A 17,844-nucleotide genomic window follows, 5' to 3' on the forward strand; every position below is an offset into this window, starting at 1 on the left:
ATTCCACAGCTGACGCTCGAACTGGCTGTCACAGGATGCAAATTAGTCAGGCTTGTCCCCTGGGTGTTTTTGAAACCTCAGAGGCTCTCAGGCCTAGTATATGACAGACAAAAAAAGAAGAGCAAAATTTTCTTTTTCCATCTAATGAAAGAAATGACAATAAACGGTAATGGAACTAGCAATCTGTCGCCCCAGTTTATGTCAAATGGGGGAAAAAAACCCTTTCTTTTGGTAATACATCTGCTTTGGAAAATATTATGCAATAATATGCAACTTGTTATCTGAGGATAAACGTATCTCGACAGGCCCGAGTTGTAAGGACTATAGGAGAGTAAGCCCTGGAGCTGAAAGGGACTCAGCAAATTCCTTCCATCACTGCCCCTGCCCAGCTCCCAGCTTAAACAAACCCAGCGGAGGCGCGATGGTGCGCGGTTGGGAGGGTCTGAGAAAAGCAAAATGAAACCCGAGGAAGAGGTGTTTTGCGAGATGCCTTCAAAAATAAAAACATGCGCTGAAAGAAGCAAAATGCAAATAAAAAGGAGACTCAAAGACACCGTCTTCGTTTCAGAGTGTGAAGGGGCGTCAGGGCCTCAAAGCCTGAACGCTTTGAGAGGAACCTGGTGAAAATCACTTCCCACACGACAGACACAACCATCACCCTCTACTGCAAACCTGCACTATTTGTTTCTATCAGAAGCACAAAGTCTCTTTTTGGTTTTTTAAATTCCTGCCAGGAAAACGTTCACGACTGACGAAACTAGACGGAGGGACAGGAATATTCACTGTACTGCTTTTCAAATTCTGCCACGTGTGAATACGCACATCCTCCCCCTATTCCCAGCGCAGCAGAAATGGATACAGACCAGCCCAAGGTCACGGTACTCACACTCCGTATACTTGAGGGAACGAAAGACTTTCCGTTGGGGTGTTACCCGTTTGATGTTTGGATGGTCTTCAAGTGTTAGCAGCCCCGCTTTCTGTTTTTCTTTTATCTGAATCACCTCAAAATCACTAGGGTAGTCACTGGATGGATTGTTTCGAGGTATAATTCTCCAGTTGTCGATTGCACTGCTCTTCAGGGCGCTTGAAATAAATGAATTTCTAGCTTTGGCTGTAAAGTACCCATTGAAAGCCACGATATACTCTGCAATCAATGACCACAAAATAAAAGTGAGAATTTACGTACCTATATTATGACATAAGATTATACTTAATCTAAAACTTCCCTGGTAAAAGAAAGCTTACATATCATAAAACCTAGTAGAAAGAGGAGTAAACAAACAGACTACTTTAAACACCCTGGATGGCAGTTTCCAGAGCTCTGAGTTAAAACGATGTGGATGAGCCCCACTGATCACAGGACACATCACTTAGAATCAGATACCTGGGCTATTTTTCAAAAACCAAACATTAACAGAAATTTGAGTGTACGGCAGAGAAAATGCATGCAAGGTTTTCAAACAGGAAGAAGGAATTCAGAGAAGCGAAGGCTCAGTTTTATTTTACTGAAAACAGTAACAAAGTGTAGAGCAGATTATGTAAGACTAATTGCTTAGTTATCCACAACTGGTCACATAAACTTTCAGCCCCTCCAAAGTCCCCACCCTCACCAGCTACAATGACATCTGTTCCATGGAATCCAGTTTTAGGGAAATAATTCAGAATGTCAATTGACTTCCTTCATATAAGCTAATTATACTGGAAAAACAAACTTCAGCAGAACTAATATCCAAACACTATGCACTCAGCCCATTCGAAATTTATTGTTTTTGGCAAAAGCTGATGTTTACAATAAATCTGAAAAAAACCGCATTGGGGGTGGGGGGAACTCCCTGACATTTAAAATAATATCATTACCATATTCCACAACTGTTGAGGAGAACTCCACCTTCAAGGTCAGGTGGGAACAGCCAGGGCATGGGGCCTTTTCAAAAGATTTCTTTTCCAGCCTGTCACCCAGATGTTTCTTCCCACAGAGCAAAACCACCAGCAGAAGCAGCCAGATGTGGACAAGCTTCATGGTCATGAGTGAATATGGTCATAAAATCGCATAAATTCAAATCGCACTTTTTTCTTCCTTGATTATAAGTTAATTTTTGTTTCAGCTAAAAGCTGAAACATTACTGATCGGCCATTTTACAGTCTAGTCCAAGGTAAATAAAAGTTAAATTTCATGGCCTTTTGTGGTTTGGCCTGAAAAGAGGCTTTCATTTCTTTCTTCGTTTCTTCTCCATCTTGGGCCTCAGGCTTCGCTCACTCTGGCCCAGACACCTGAGTCCTACGCTCCATCTGCACCACAGAACCAAAGTCCAACGGGGATGAGTGATCACTCCGTGAGCCAGTCTATAAAACAAAGCAAGCGCACAGAGACATGAGCAGTGCGCTGACAGAGCCGGAAGGGTTAGTGATCCCTGCAATTTAGATAAGAGGGTCAAAAAGACACACCAGCTACAAGACAAAATAAATGTATGACACAACCATGGAACATCTTATTATTTCACTTTTATTTAGTTACTCCTCACTTCTTTCAGGGGGGAAAAAAGTTTTAAGACGGCTTCAAAAATAAAATAGGATAAAATAAATGAGAAAAATAAGGATGACAAATAACCCCAGGAATATTAAGCACACTGGCCCTGAGCACCCAGCACCACGGAGGAGGAGGAACCATGACCCTCTGCCTATGGTCCTTACTACGCCTCTATTTCAGATGCTGTATTTTCCCATCATTTGCAGCTCTTCATTTCCAGGGCATTTCCCCAGTCAGTACTTTAATTCCCGATAAATTTCACCGATTTTTTCAGGCAAAAGCTTGGTATACACCCTTACTTTCTGCTGTAAAATTAACACCTAAGAGCAAACTAATTTCCATGCAAGTCATGTACTTACCACCTTCTTTAAGAGACGACATAAATGGTCTAAAATTACTCAAACTATGCCTCTTCAGATTTTGAAATACTTTCTGCCAATTCTATGAAGAGAGCACAGAAGAGGTTTTATTGTCACTATTTTACCTGAAGCCCCAACTTAAAGATTTTCAACCTGCTGAATATGTTATAAAATCAAATTATCTCTTTACTTGGAGTGACATGAGAGGACAGTTCGTGAGGTAAAAGCTGTTGCCAAAGAAAACTGCTGAGTATTAAACTGCACGTGAGCACGAATACCTTTCAAAGTATCTGAATGGTAAGGAAAATCATAATTCTTCACAATGAAGAATGGAGCAGTGATAAAACAACAACACAGGCTGCAGCACGCCCAGAAAACTCAGTTGCACAGCTCACACCAGAAACATAAATAATCCAGCAGGGGGAAGACAGACCAATGAGACAGACAGGCCTTCCATTCCTACTTGTTTCTAAAAAGAAAACACGCAGGACAAGGAGTTAGCCCCCTTTCAAGAGAGGGATGTCAGGGTGTTAAACCTATTCTTCCGGCAGAAACTGGTACCTGAGAACAACAAGGAGTCTGTGGTTTCTGGAACTATTCATGTGTGCTTCTATAAACAGGAAAGCACTGACAAAGAAAAGTAAGGGTTTGGGCTTCCCTGGTGGCGCAGTGGTTAAGAATCCGCCTGCCAATGCAGGGGCCACGGGTTCGAGCCAGGGTCTGGGAAGGTCCCACATGTCGCGAAGCAACTAAGCCCATGCGCCACAACTACTGAGCCTGCGCTCCAGAGCCCGTGAGCCACAACTACTGCAGCCCACGTGCCTAGAGCCCACGCTCCGCAACAAGAGAAGCCACCGCAATGAGAAGCCCAGACACCACAACGAAGAGTAGCCCCGCTCACCGCAACTAGAGAAAGCCCGCGCGCAGCAACAAAGAGCCAACGCAGCCAAAAAATAAACAAATAAATAAATTTATTAAAGGAAAAGAAAAGTAAGGGGTTAAGAGTATCTAAACAATCTTTGAAGTTCAATAATTAGGACATTCATTGTTATAATAACAAACGAACCTGAAAAGCAGGCCTATCTCTGCAACTGGAGACCAAGGTTGGTGGAACAGAGTTAATCAGATAGAAATGAAATATTAAAACTTATTTCCATAGCAACATGAAGAACAATGAGAATGCCAGGCATATAAACAAAGAACTTGAAAACAAAGACCAGAACAGAAAGATGGAAGAAAAGCAACAGGGGACACCAACAGTCACTCCGACCTATTTTACAGCAAAGCCGCTTGGGAGTGAGGCCCAAGTTCTTGTTCATACTTGATACCTGCGGCAGTATCACAGAATACAACTATCTGAAGTATATAGCTGACTTATAGTATTACGGGTCAAAGTAGAGAAAGCTGATCACTGGCGATAAGAGCTCTTACGTTCATAGGAAATGAACTTACAGTGAAAAGATTTAAATGGGTCTCAGTTAAGGCAATTAAGAAAAATAAAATAAAAACAGAATGCTAAAGAATCTATGACACATCTTTACACTACCAAACGTAAAATAGATAGCTTTAAAAAAAGAAAAAGAATCTATGACACATTTGGACTGGATATAACGCAAATATTAGTGAGCCATACTAGTGAGCAAATATTAGATCTAACAAGTTGAGTTACATCAACTTCAATTAAACCTGTTCCAAAATAATTCACACACAGGTAAAGACAGTGAACTTACAATCAGCCTGTGGGGGAGAGATGGCTGATGTTCTCTCACAGCTGAGGGCAGGAGCCTGACTTGAAAAGAAAGAGAAACGGAAAGAAAAGGTCAGGGACTCTGAAATTTTAAAATGACTAAAGTAATCAGTTCTCTTCCAAATAGAAACAGGAAAGTTTTTAGGTCTTTGGAAAACAGGACACTGCACGATCGTAAGACAGTCTACCTTAATTTACTCACTACATAGTACAAATTTATGAAGTGCTAACCAAGTTTCAGACATTGCCAGGGGTTACAGAGGAAACACGTGTTGTTAGTAGGTGAGGGACGCAGCCCTCCAGGTGGGAGCCTGCAAGGAGGCCAAGCACAAACGCCAACGGCCAAGCCAAGCGCAGGAAAGGACGACAGCAAAGGAGAGGCACAGGGCCCGCGCGGGGACGGGGGACGGAAGGAGGAGCCTTCGGGAGAGGGGGCTGGCAGCTGGCTCTGGCCGACTCTACCCCCGCAGGGCTGGAAGCGTGGAAATACGGAAGGAGAAGCGGGGCATCCTGAGCAGAGCTACGTCCCGGCGAGGAAACGCAGGGAGCGCGCAGGAGCAGCCAGTGAGCGGTGCCAGGCTGGAGAGGGTGACAGGGCGGGCGCTGAGGCAGGCGCGGGGTTGAACAGCAGGGCCAGCGACAGGCGGAAACAGCCGCTCAGAGCGCCAGCGGAGCGCCGTGCAGAGATAGAACCCCGCGGAGGGGCGGGTGGGGGGGCGAGCGGCTCAGTTCCCTCGTCCGACCCACTTCCCCGGAGCCCCAGAGCCAGGCACTGCTCCGGCCGCCCCGCAGAGCAGTGAGCACAAGACAACCGAAATCTCTGCCTCGTGGAGCGGCCCTTTCAGGGGGAGACAGGTATCACGCACGATGAGGAGAAGACGTGGCATTTAGCTGGTGATAAATGCTGTATTTTGAAAGCAGAAAAAAGAAATAAGGGGGATGCGACAAGTCAGGCGGAGGGGTGAAGCTGAGACAGAGTGCTGCAGAAGCTTCTGGAAGGGGACTTCTGAGTGAAGACCCGATGGAAGCGCGGCGCTCGCCAAGCCCCCTGGGGAAGGGTGCCGCGGGCGCTGGGGAGACGAGGGCAGGAGCCCGAGCGAGGACACGCCTGGTGTGTGCCAGGAAGAGCAGAGGGCCAGGGGCGAGGGAAGGGGACCTCGGCGGGGAGATGAGAGGCCCGTGCCCTAGCGCTGAACGGGCAGGGAAAGCGTGAGCAGAGCAAAGGAGCCTCACCGGCCGGCTCGCTCCAGCCTCCGTGTGGAGCGGACACAGGCGGAAGCAGGGGACCCCTGGAAGGCCCCTGTGAAGAGGGTGGCTTGGGCCAGGGAGGGGCAGGGGAGGCAAAGGCAGAGCGGACAGGCTCCGCTGACGACCAGATGTGGGGCGCGCCCGAGAGGAGGCAGGGACAGCACCAAGGCCTCCGGCCCAACGCCCAGGGCGTCTGCCCCAAACGGGATGGCGGAGGCTGCAGGAAAAGCCGGCTCAGGAAGCACGGGCAGGACCTGAGTGCTCTCGGGCGAGCATGAGAGCTGGGGGGGCATGGCTCAGGGCAGAGGGGTAGAGGGAGGTCAAAACCCCCAAATTAGGGGAAACATTTCCATAATGAACAGCGGTCACTGGTTTAGTAATTGAAAGGTCACTGAACCTCTCACCAGAGGGCCACACTAGAGGAGTCTCCAAACCACAGGGGCTGGAAAGCAGACACCCTCACGAGGACAATCCCCGTGCAGGGGGAGGAATGAGAAGGCTGGTAAGGACGGGAACAAGAAGACACTCCCTATCTGGACCTGGTTGACCTGCTTCTGTTCTTTAAAGGTGAACTGAAATCTGGGTTCTAGGAAGACACTCTTTTTCATGAGTGACAACAGATATGGAGATTTCTACGTTTCCCAGTCCCAGAAAGAGAGAGCTTCAAAACATAAATTTGCACTGAGGAAAAGAAAAATGCCACGGGGGACCTAGAGGCCGGTGAGTGATGGCGTGGGCGCTGGGGAGGGAAGACCGGCCACCGCCTACCGGCCTCTGCGCCCTTGGCCTGTTTGTTTTAAAGATACGGCTCCCCCGACTCCTCCGCAGCGCTCTGAAGGCACCCCGCGACCGCGTGCACAACGGCTGCGTCCCGCTCTCACTCCACAGTTCAGCCCTGGAGAGTGTGTCCCCAAGACGGGCTCACCATCTAGTGGCCAACACGTACGCAGCAACAAGCGTAAGGTGAGCACAGAGAAGAGGAGCACAGACACAACAGGAAAAGAAAACACTTTCTATAAAAATAATCGGCCGAGGACAAGAAGGAGGCAGCGGCGGGAGAGCTGCCGCGGCCTGGCGCGGAGTGACGGAGGCTGGGGGGAGAGGCCCCTGGCGAGGGGTGTCAGAGCCTGCGTGAGGCGCCGGCAGTGACGAAGGGACACTGATTTGATCAAATAAATATTTGTGGATAATGGGAGGCAGATTTCTCACTGAAAGGGAAGGAAGTCTCAAATATGAAAGGGGAAAAACTGGAATGAACCATGCAGGATCAGAATAAAACTGGAAGTACTGGTGTGAACTCAAGGTTTTCTATACAGACAGATGTAGAAAAATACACAAACACACATACATGTATTTCCTAGCTCTGTCTGCTGAAAGGACACAGGGGCAGTGATATCCCAACAGGAGGGAACCCAGAACTGGTTTTCTAAATAACTATTCTCCACTAAAAGAAACCAGGCTCCTTGGAGACAGAGCTAGTTCCAGGCTGGGCAGGGTAAACAGAGATGAGTCTGGAACATCTTATTGCACCAGAAAGTAAGGAAAAGCTCAAAGAATGGTGGGGACGTGTCAAAGGGACACAGAGGCCAGCACGGGACAATCTGAGCATCGAAGTAAATAATGAACGTAACAGAACCTGACCCACTGAACACAACAGGAAAGCATGAGTCCACTGTAGCATATACACGTAAAATAAACTTAAACTGTGAAGAGGAATAAGTTATTCACATGGGCTCAGAATGTGCTCCCAGCAAAATCCTGATTTACTAAAGGAAATAGGGTAACCCTACAATGGAGACGCTTCATCAAGTTAACCAGCGATGGGACAAATGGACCCAGGTCCGCCGGGCAGACGCACTGGAAGAGCCTGGCGTCACCTGAGGGGCTCCTGCCAAAGACGTACAACCTGAATCATATCCTAAGGAAACATCAGGACCCCAATCGAGGGACATTTTTCAAAACAACTCGCATAGAATTTCCAAAAGTACTGAGGTAATGAAAGTCAAGGAACGGCTGAGATTGAAGGCGACTCAAGAGACATGACCGCTAACTGCAACTCAAGACTCTGAACTGGATCCCTTTACTGTAAGTACATTACTGGAATGAACAACTGGCAAAACCTGAATGGGGCCAACCTGTGATCAGCTAGCAGTGGCGTATCAAGACTAACTGCTGGATTTTGAAGGCTGTGCCGTGACTGCATAAAAAGGTCCTTGCTTGCAGGAAATGCCTACTGAAGTATCCAGGGGTAATGGACATCAGGTCTGCAACTTACTTTCAAATTGTTCAGAGGGAAAAAAGGGCTTCTATTGTTCTTGGACCCTTTCTGGCAGGTTGAATGGTTTCCAAAATATGCACAAAAAAAAAGGTCCTACATTTAGTCTCACTTGCTAGCGCTGCCCTCAGGAGGGTGGGAGTATGAATTTGAAAATGTGGTGGAGGACTTCCCTGGAAGTGCAGTGGTTAACAATCCGCCTGCCAATGCAGGGGACACGGGTTCGAGCCCTGGTCCAGGAAGATCCCACATGCCGCGGAGCAACTAAGCCCGTGCGCCACAACTACTGAGTCTGCACTCTAGAGCCCGCGAGCCACAACTACTGAGCCCATGTGACACAACTACTGAATCCCGTGCGCCTAGAGCCCATGCTCCGCAACAAGAGAGGCCACCGTAATGCGAAGCCTGCGCACCGCAACGAAGAGTAGCCCCCGCTCGCCGCAACTAGAGAAAACCCGCGGGCAGCAACGAAGACCCAACGCAGCCAAAAGTAAATAAAATAATTTATAAAAAGAAAATGTGGTGGAGGGGTGGGAGCAACTTTAAGCCTCTTCTGTGAGACTCACTCTGCACAGACCCATGTGTGCACAGCCAGACCATGGACCTTATCAAATAGGTTTACACCCATCACCTGTCACACAGAATGATATCTGAACACACCAAGAGATGGACCGAGCCAGTCAAAGAGAAATTAAAAGTATTTCTCATTCTAAGGAATTAAGGAACTGAGATAGTAAACAGCTGCTAAAATTAACCCCAGTGCCTCTATAGTCTGCATTATAAAAATCAAGTAACATTTTGACAAAAATTGAGACAAAAATTGAGTATAAAATAAAATCATGTTTAAGAATTCAACCCAATAAAATGAGTACTCTCATGGGCTGCTAGTGAATGTAAAAAACTCTCATGACCTTTTAGAGAAATCTGCCAATATATGGACATAAAGAACGTTTACTCTAATAACTTCAGTGATAACAACAACTAACAGTTACTGAGCATTTGTCATGTGGCAGGCGTTATCCTAGTAGCGTGCACGTATTAACTCACTTAATCCCACGACAACCTGTTCCCACCCATCCCCCCATTTTCAGATGAGAAAACTGAGGCCCACGGTGGCTCAGCACCTTGCCTGGAGTCACCCCGCCAGTAAGTGGGGAAGCTGGGCTGGGAACTTGGGTGGTCTGGCTCCAGAGGCCACACTCTTACGAGGTAGGTTACCCTGCTTTCCTAAAATCCACGGGAGTATAAACCTGAAAGCATACAATAATTTTATGTCCAAGGATTTTAACTGGGAAAAATTACAGACCACCTAAATGCAATAGGGGACTAGCTAAATAATTAGTGCAGCAATTGCAATGCAGCAATTTCAAACTATGGTCCTTTGGAAGGCTGAATAATGGTCCCCAAAAGATGTCCACATTCTCATCCCCAGAACCTATAAATGTTACTTCATATGGCCAAAGGGACTTTGCAGGTGTAACTAAACTGAGGATGTCTAGTGTCCTGGACGATCCAGGTGGGTCCAATGTAATTACAAGAGTCTTTATAAGAGGGAGGCAGGGAACTGATGATGGAAACATGAGGCTGAAGTGATACAGGAGGAGGTCAGGAGCTAAAGAATGCAGGTGCCTCTGGATGCTGGAAAAGGGAAGGAAACACATTCTCCCCTGGAACTTCCAGAAAGAATGAAGCTGACACCTTGACTTCAGCCCCGTGAGACTGACTTCAGACTACCGACCCCCAGAACTGCCAGAGAATAAATCTGTGTTGTTTTAAGCCACCAAGTTTATAGAAATTTGACACAGCAGCCATAGGAAACTAATATATTTCCCAAAGAATATGGGGGAAATGTTCATGAAATATTAAGTAAAACAGTTCATGTACAGTGTGATCCAAATCTTGATTTTTAAATATGTATCTATGTGCACAAGGAAAAAAGAACAGAAAAACTATCCACCAAAATGGTACCAATGATTCTATTACCTTCCGATATTATGATTACAGGTAGTTATGTTCTTAATTCTATTCATACCTTTTCACAAAGAGCACATGTTACACTTTTAAATTAGATAAAACATATTATTTAAATACTTTAATAAATCTTTTAAAATAAATTTTATAGAAAAACAAATTTTCCGGTAAGACAGCGGCACAAAGTCAAAATATGTTAAAAATGTAATTTTATTTGTACATATAGCAGCGCTTAAAAGGGATCTATTTCCTAGGAATTGTTTTCAAAAATCTCTGTGTCTACCTTCTAGCTTAAGGCTATGCTTTTAGCTAGTACATTCTGAACGAGTTTATCATCTGTAATATCACTTACTCATAGGGCCTGGTTAGGGCTGTTACTGGATCCACTAAGCGTTTACTGGATTTAATTTCTATAAATTCTTAACGTAGAAGACCTGGTTATCTTTGCATACAAAGGTACACCCTAAAAGATGGTATTTACAAAATTATGGATTTTCCATAAATAAGTATAATTATGCCTCCAATAAAGGTACAATCAAAAAATATTTGACATTAAATACTAAATGTAAAATAAACAGCTCAAAAAATACAATGCCAGGAATAATATTTAATGAGACATGTATAAAAGAGAGACAAGGTAGAGGAGATGTATTACTTGGGCAGGTGACAGCTAACATTCCTTACAGCTCTGAGAACCTTCTACTTTGCATTATAAAAGGGTATCACTAGGATTGTGATGCCCCGTATAGCTAAAGTACATCCAAAATGATTTCTTTGCAAATAATTAAGGCACACAATTCAGATGAGAGGAAATGACTTGTATCACCTGACAGTCGTCTAATTATGAAGATGTGCCTTGCTATTTAATGACCCTTTACTGAAATAGATCCAGAGAAAATTGCACTGTTTAGGCTATGGAAGGATACCACTCAGTTCAATTAAAATTTGACTGTAAAAATACCACTTTTGTAACTAACTGCATACTTGACTGTATTACCATTGTTTAGCAGGCTAACATTTAAGAGATGCCAGACCACGCCAAAACAAAGGTGTATTCTTAAGCCTGACTGAACCATTCATTCTGGCACATTCTGTCCATTAGTAGGTTTCGCAGGGGGAAAAAACACAAGCAATTCAGCCCCAAGAGTGCCCAAGTGAAGGGCCATCATGGTCCACACTGCTTTTATTGCCTATTCTTTCTCAGATGTGGCTCCTGTCTCCTTATTCTCTTGACCCTTCAGCCATCCAGTACTGGCCAGCCCCGTATAAGGCTAGTACTTTCCTCAGTTTACTTCAAACTCATTTCCTTAAGCAAAAAGACATTCTCAATATTAATAAACCAAGTTAACAGATTTCTCAGCGTGTTAAAACCGATTAGGCCACAGGGAGGAGGAAATCAGTCTCCCTAACCTGACTCAGGCCAAACACTGAGAAACCAAGGTCCAGCCTCCCGTCCTTAATATTTCAAGTCACCGAGGGCTGGAGCTGCCAAGTTGTTCCAAAATATAACCAGTACCTTAACTCTCCCCTGGTGTCAGGGGGCAGATGCAAACACACGCCCACCCCAGCTCCACTTAAAGCGCTACGCTAGGAGCCATGTGTAGTCTGCCCAGGCCTGCGGCCTCTCACTGTCTGTGGCACTTACTGTGGCTGCCACACAAATGAAAGAGGCAGCAGGCGGGGCAAGAACTATCTACCACCAGACCGACAGAAAATGCGATCAAACAACACGTGGATGGGAAGGGAACGCTAAAACCTCCTGACTCTTCAGAAGAGAGCCTGCTTGATCCCATAGGACCCTAGGTGCTTCTAAGGCTCTGCAAGCACTGAACCAGAATTTCTTTATTTATGGACGCAACCAACTCTTGATTATAAGCCTTATAATCAATTATAACTATAAGCCTTATAATATAAGGGATATAAAGGATACTTGGGGAGCACCATTGAGACAGCTTATGGACAAGAGTCCCACCCGCCACCCCTGCTGCCACCTCTAACAAAAAGGGCTCTGGCCATCTGCATCATACATGGAAACGTAACATTTTATTTGAGAAAAGCGTCCAGGGGACTGCCCTGGCCGTCCAGTGGTTAAGACTCTGCGCTTCCACTGCACGGGGCTCAGGTAAGATCCCTGGTCGGGAACTAAGATCCCACATGCCACACAGCCCCACCCTCACCCCCAAAAAAGTGTCCTGCATGAATGGATAAACAAAATGTCTTATATCCATACACTGGGATACTCCTGGGCCTAAGAAGGAATGAAGTATTGGGGGAAGGCATAAACTAGGAGTTTAGGATTATCAGATACACTCTACTATATATAAAATAGATAAACAAGGACCCATTGTATAGCACAGGGAACTATATTCAATATCTTGGAATAACCTGTAATGGAAAAGAATCTGAAAAAGAATATATATATGTATAAATGAATCACTCTGCTGTACACCTGAAACTAACACAACATTGTAAATCAACCCTACTTCAGTTTAAAAAAAAAGGAATGACTTACTGATACACGGTACAATGTACATGAACTCTGAAAAGAGTACGCGAAACAAAAGAAGCCAGACACAATGGCCACATACGATCTCACCTGAATACACGAAATATTCAGAAAAGACAAATCTAAGGAGACAGGAAATAGATTAGTGGTTGCCTGGAGCTGGCGTAAGAAATGGGCAGTGACTGCAGATGGGCACCAGCCATCTTTGGGGGATGTCACCTTAAACTGGGTTATGGTGGCTGCAGAACTCTGCAAATTTACTAAAACAACAACTACCAACAAATACTGAATAAGTACACTTAAAGCAGTTGAATTTTATGGTATGTAACTTTACCTTAACAAAGCTCTCACGTTAAAAAATATATAAATAAAATGGGTGCTGCAGATTAAAGGTTGGGAAGAGTCACTGTTCTCCAAACCCCTCATTTTTATACTCAGGCAAACTGAGACCTTGAAGTGAGAGCGCTACTTACCAGCACAATCGAGACTAAAGGGCCATAGGAAACGAAACTCTCCAGTTCAACTCAAATCTTAAGCCACTCTCAAAGGACACTTGGAAGTGTCCTTCAGAATCTAAAGTAACTGTAAATATTTAACTTAATCTGCATAGGCAAACAGGCCATAAGTCTCAGGGGCTCTAACCCAAACAAGGGGTAAACATCTTAATGAACACATGTAGACGGTGTATAACCGTCTCACGCAGCACATTCAGGACAGGGCAAGGCAAGATTTTAAGATTCTACAGGTCTGAAAGGCATTCTGGTTCTGAGAGTCAACCAGAGCCTCCCGAACCCAACTTGCCGACGAGCTTCTTACCCCGCATTTTTGAAAAATCAGTGGAGCAATGCGTACAGACCGAGACGGGGAAGAGAACCGAGGTCCCTTAAGATCTGATACCAGCTCCCTCTGGGAACAGACCCGAAAACTGCGGTCTGTTCGGAGGCGGAGGGCCAGGGCCAGGCATACGGTTTGACTCCGTTAAAGTGTATTTCAGATAAAGAAAACGGTGAAATGGAGCAAGCGACCGAAGCGTGTCAACACGCAGAGAGGGCCAGGCGGGGACACCAGCCGGGAGTCGGGCCGGTCTGAGGCGAGTGGAGGGGACCGCGAGGCTCCCACGGGCAGGCATGCAGTGCACCGGCGCGTCAAGCCGCCCGTCCTCCCCGCTCCCCGCACCGTCGCCCCCGCACCGCCCAGTCGGCGCCCAGCGGTTCCCGGGGCGCAACGAGGCCCCGCCGCCGCCCCCGCCAGCGCAGACCCCCGCCCTCGGGGCCTCGAGCACGCCGGGCACGCCGGAGAGCGCCGGCGGCCGCGCGGGTCCAGAGAGGCGGCGGCTCCGGGGAGCGGGCCGCCTGACGTACCTGCGGCGGCCTCAGGCTCGAGTCCGCCCGGCCCGGAATAACGGCGCCTCCGCGGCGAACACGCCTCGGATCTCCATGCGGGGTGTTTACTCCCAACGCTCGCGATACTGCGCGATCCGGGCGGAGAACCCGACGGCCTGGAGCGCCGGCCCCGGCGGCCGTGCGTGCCCTGCGTGCGCGCTCTGGACGCCGGGGGCCGCGGGGCCGGGCCGGGAGGACAGACGAAGGTCTCGCGAAGTTTGCGGCCCTGGGGCGGGACCGGCTCGGAGTCCGGGTAAAGGACTGTTGGAATGGGCCGGCGAGGGATGCGTAGGGATTTAGGGCAGGAGCTCATGGAACCTGCACTGGCCGGGGCCGGGCTCGGTCCTGCAGAGGACAACCATGGCGAAACGGCCCCTGAAAGCTTCTACTCCAGCGCTCTCCTCCTGGGGCCTTTAGGTGTCCGGAGCAAGAGCCGGGTTCAGCGCGCGCCCCCTGCAAACCGCTACCCGTTTTACCCGCGCGGCACCTGGGACGCGGGCGGGTGAAGTGCTTGCTTAGGGCGTGAGGATGCGAGTCCTCCCCTGACTCCCACCCTGACCGGCGAGACCCCTGCCCCAAGTCGGGTCCGCTCCACTCCTAACCCCTCGCGGCCTCGCCTGGAGCACGGACGCCAAGCGGCTACCCCTTTTGAAGAAACAAGGATTAATGTGTTGAACTCTAGAAGCGCGCCCCCCCCAAAATGTCCGGGTGATTGAGATCACGGGCTGTTTTGTGTCTAAATGTTGAGCCGGTCCATACTTGACATTGGACACAACTGGGGGACTGAAAGCCTGTTTTACGTAATGCTGATGACAAATGATGTGCTACACAGTGAGACAAAACTGCTTGCATCTTGTTTGAACTTTCCACGGCACCATGAAGATACTGCATGGCCCCAACATTAGAAACCACAGCACTGCATCTTCCCTTTAAGAATATTTAACCAAACTCATTTGATATAGTGGCTAAATACAGAATCCCCTACTGGCTGTGTGATCTTCGGCAAGTTGTACCTCAGCTCTTTCGTACCTCACCTTCCTCATCCAAAAAAGAGATACGAATACCTACCTAATAGGATGAGGGTTAAATGAAACATACACACACAGAGCTTGACACACATTCAATAAATGCGGTGGCTACACTAGATCAACCCACACCTGATTAAGTTCTTCCCCCACCCCCGCCCCGCCCCAGGTCGCATCAATGTTAGGAACTTTCAGAGAATTCTTGACCCTCGCACTTGCAAATCCTCAAAATTAAGCACTCCCTGCTGCCACCACGTAAGGTACCTGATCTTAAACTTAACTGTGTTGTTCTACTCAGGGTTCTTTTAACAGCCCTTTAGGTCACTATGCCATTGAATACAAAGCCCAACTGTTAGGAACAGAGGTAGGCTGATGCATTGCAAACATCCTTGTCACGTGATAGTGAAGTCGGAAGCGGGGGGAAGAGAGACAGCTGCCAGCTCCTGAAAACCCTAGAAACTGCAGGGGGCCTGGGGCATGACAGGAGGTGGCCTGGAAATTGACCAAGGAAGGCTGAGAGCCCCAGAATCCTGGTCTACCGGTTTTCCACACCACTCCAGGTTCTAGTAACTTCCTAAACTAACCCTTCACGTATATAATAAAGCATTCACAATTCCACGGGAAGGTAAATCTTTATTAACACCGAGTGCTATTTTAAAGAGTAACAGCCTGAGCCAATACTGAGACAGAGACACAGAGAGACTAGTTTCCGAGGGCAAACGATGTCAACACTGAGGACGCCACTTAACCCTCTGGTTCCCAAATGTGCCAAGGTTTTAAGTAACTGAAGTTAAAACAAAACAGACTCCTCCGAAGAGCTGTCTCTACTCACTGACTCCCTTTTTCTTCCCACTCTTTCTTGAACCCACTACTTTTCATCCCCACCGCTCCTTTCATCCCCACCACTCGATGAAAATGGATCATGACAAAAGCACCAGTGACCTCCACATCGCCAATGTCTGTGATCAAAATCAGCCTTCATCTTATTCAACCTATCAGGAGAATGAGAGCAAGAAATCAACTCTGTAGTTTCACAAGATTTATGAGACACGTGGTTACACGCACAATTTTCTTACTGAGTTACCAGCTTTTAATGAGTTACTATCACAGGTGTTTAGAGATTAACTTTTTGTAACTTTTAAATAATTGTTCCTACGGGAAAAAAAATGTGTCTCTCTTTCCAAACAACCAATTTATAAACATATGGAGCAAAACCTCTTCCAAAGGAAGCAGAAGCAACTGCTTTTATTGTTGTTTTCAGGCCACAGACTCTTTCAAAGGCTCTTATTTCCCACATTCTTAATAAGAAACCCCATCTACAGTGGTCCGATTATGACTCTCAAATGAGCTCTGGGAAAGGTAAAACCTAAGGAAGAGTCTTGGTTATGATCTTTCATGAACTTTGCACCAACCAGCATATTTACATACGTCCTGCCAAGGAGAGAATTTTAAAACATCACTGACATGGTTTACTTAGTCTCATCATATAACAATGATCCAACACCTAATCGATAAATATAAGACACTGCTGTACCACATAACACCTTAGATATAAATATGGTATTTTTACATCAAGTTGCTGCTTCTTATTATATGTCAATTAAAGTTCAAGTCACTGTGGCATGAAGTCAAATTTTCGCTAGTCTTAATGACCATAAATGGTCGGGTGGGGAAATGCCAAATATGACAAAATAAAGGTTTCCAAGCCAACTTGGAAGCAAAACAGTTCTACGTAGTAGTATCGTAGAAAGGTCAGTTCTACGTAGTATCACTAGTGTGTAAATTTTCACACCTGAAGTTCCTCCTCTTATGTGATGAAGGCCTGATCTGTAAGTTGAAGAGCTCTGAACTTAACTTCTGATCTTGAGTCCAAGTCAGATCTGGAAATACTAAGGCAATGTCACTGGCAAAATTGTGGGCATAACATAAAAGCATGCTTTAGGCCTACTCGTGATGGAGTTATTATCTCAGGAGAAAGCAATTTCATAAAAGTCCTGATTTCAATTTACCGGTTTCTGCATCAATGTTGCAATATTAAACTGTGAGTTTCAAATTTGCACATACGGTCATATTCGTATAGTGATTTACGACTGTCAAAGCACTACGTATGTGCTTCTCAAAAATGTTTGGCTTTACAGGACCTGAACCAGAAAGACTTCACAGTAGGTTTCAGTGCAAACCCGTGTTGTGGTGGGTTGTGCATAATTATCTTCATACCAATAGAAGTGTTCACTGTAACGCATAAATCCATTACGCGAACCAAGAATGAGCTTCTAACTTATTTCAACAGACACAATATGTCATATCACACACACATACTCTGTCCATATTTTAACTACTATTCTATAAATCTTTGATGTTTACACCAATAATGCCACTGGAATGGACTAATATTACATAGCAAAGTGTTTGACAACAAGGTAAAACAAGCTCTAAAGGGCTAAATTTGTTATAAAATGGGTCATAGGCTGAGAAGTCATTACTCATCCACAGTAATTATAAATCAGAGGATGACTGAGGGTCAATTACTACACGTCCAAATCTAGGAATGAATTAATTCCTTAGTAGGTTAAAAAAAACAGAATGTCGTAAGTAATATTATACTTGGCAAATCTATAGCACAAAATTGGGCAGCCTTGTTTAGTATGAAAAGGAAAAATCTAGAATTTTAATACCCTTAAGATTCCACATTAAGCCATCCTGACGAGAAATCTTTCTTAAAGTAACTTACCCATACATAAAGTTGCCTAGATGCACACAACATACACACGTATATGGTTCTCTAACGAAGTATCAGCTGAAGA

General features: G+C 46.0%; 1 protein-coding gene across 9 annotated transcripts in view; it reads right to left on the reverse strand.

The window, feature by feature from the left end:
- Positions 1–14,343, reverse strand: part of MBTPS1 (membrane bound transcription factor peptidase, site 1) — a 49,877-nt gene extending 35,534 nt beyond the window's left edge. For 2 of the 9 annotated variants that reach the window (XM_089903351.1, XM_089903349.1), the window contains exons 1-2: positions 13,995–14,343; positions 887–1,144 (exon numbers count right to left, since the gene is read on the reverse strand). In XM_089903351.1, coding sequence (XP_089759477.1) covers positions 887–1,144; positions 13,995–14,328 — 592 coding nt within the window. In that variant the 5' untranslated portion in view covers positions 14,329–14,343. Of the gene's footprint in view, positions 1–886; positions 1,145–1,857; positions 2,363–2,886; positions 2,969–4,616; positions 4,676–13,994 lie in introns of those variants that run through there. The other 7 variants (XM_022583054.3, XM_022583052.2, XM_089903353.1 and 4 more) reach the window with 7 other exon arrangements.
- Between the last annotated feature and the right edge of the window lie 3,501 nt (positions 14,344–17,844).

This window comes from Delphinapterus leucas, chromosome 20 (assembly GCF_059928025.1).
Source record: "Delphinapterus leucas isolate spDelLeu-1000000601 "Yukka" chromosome 20, BTC_Dleu_Yukka2, whole genome shotgun sequence".
Classification (NCBI taxonomy): Eukaryota; Metazoa; Chordata; class Mammalia; order Artiodactyla; family Monodontidae; genus Delphinapterus; species Delphinapterus leucas.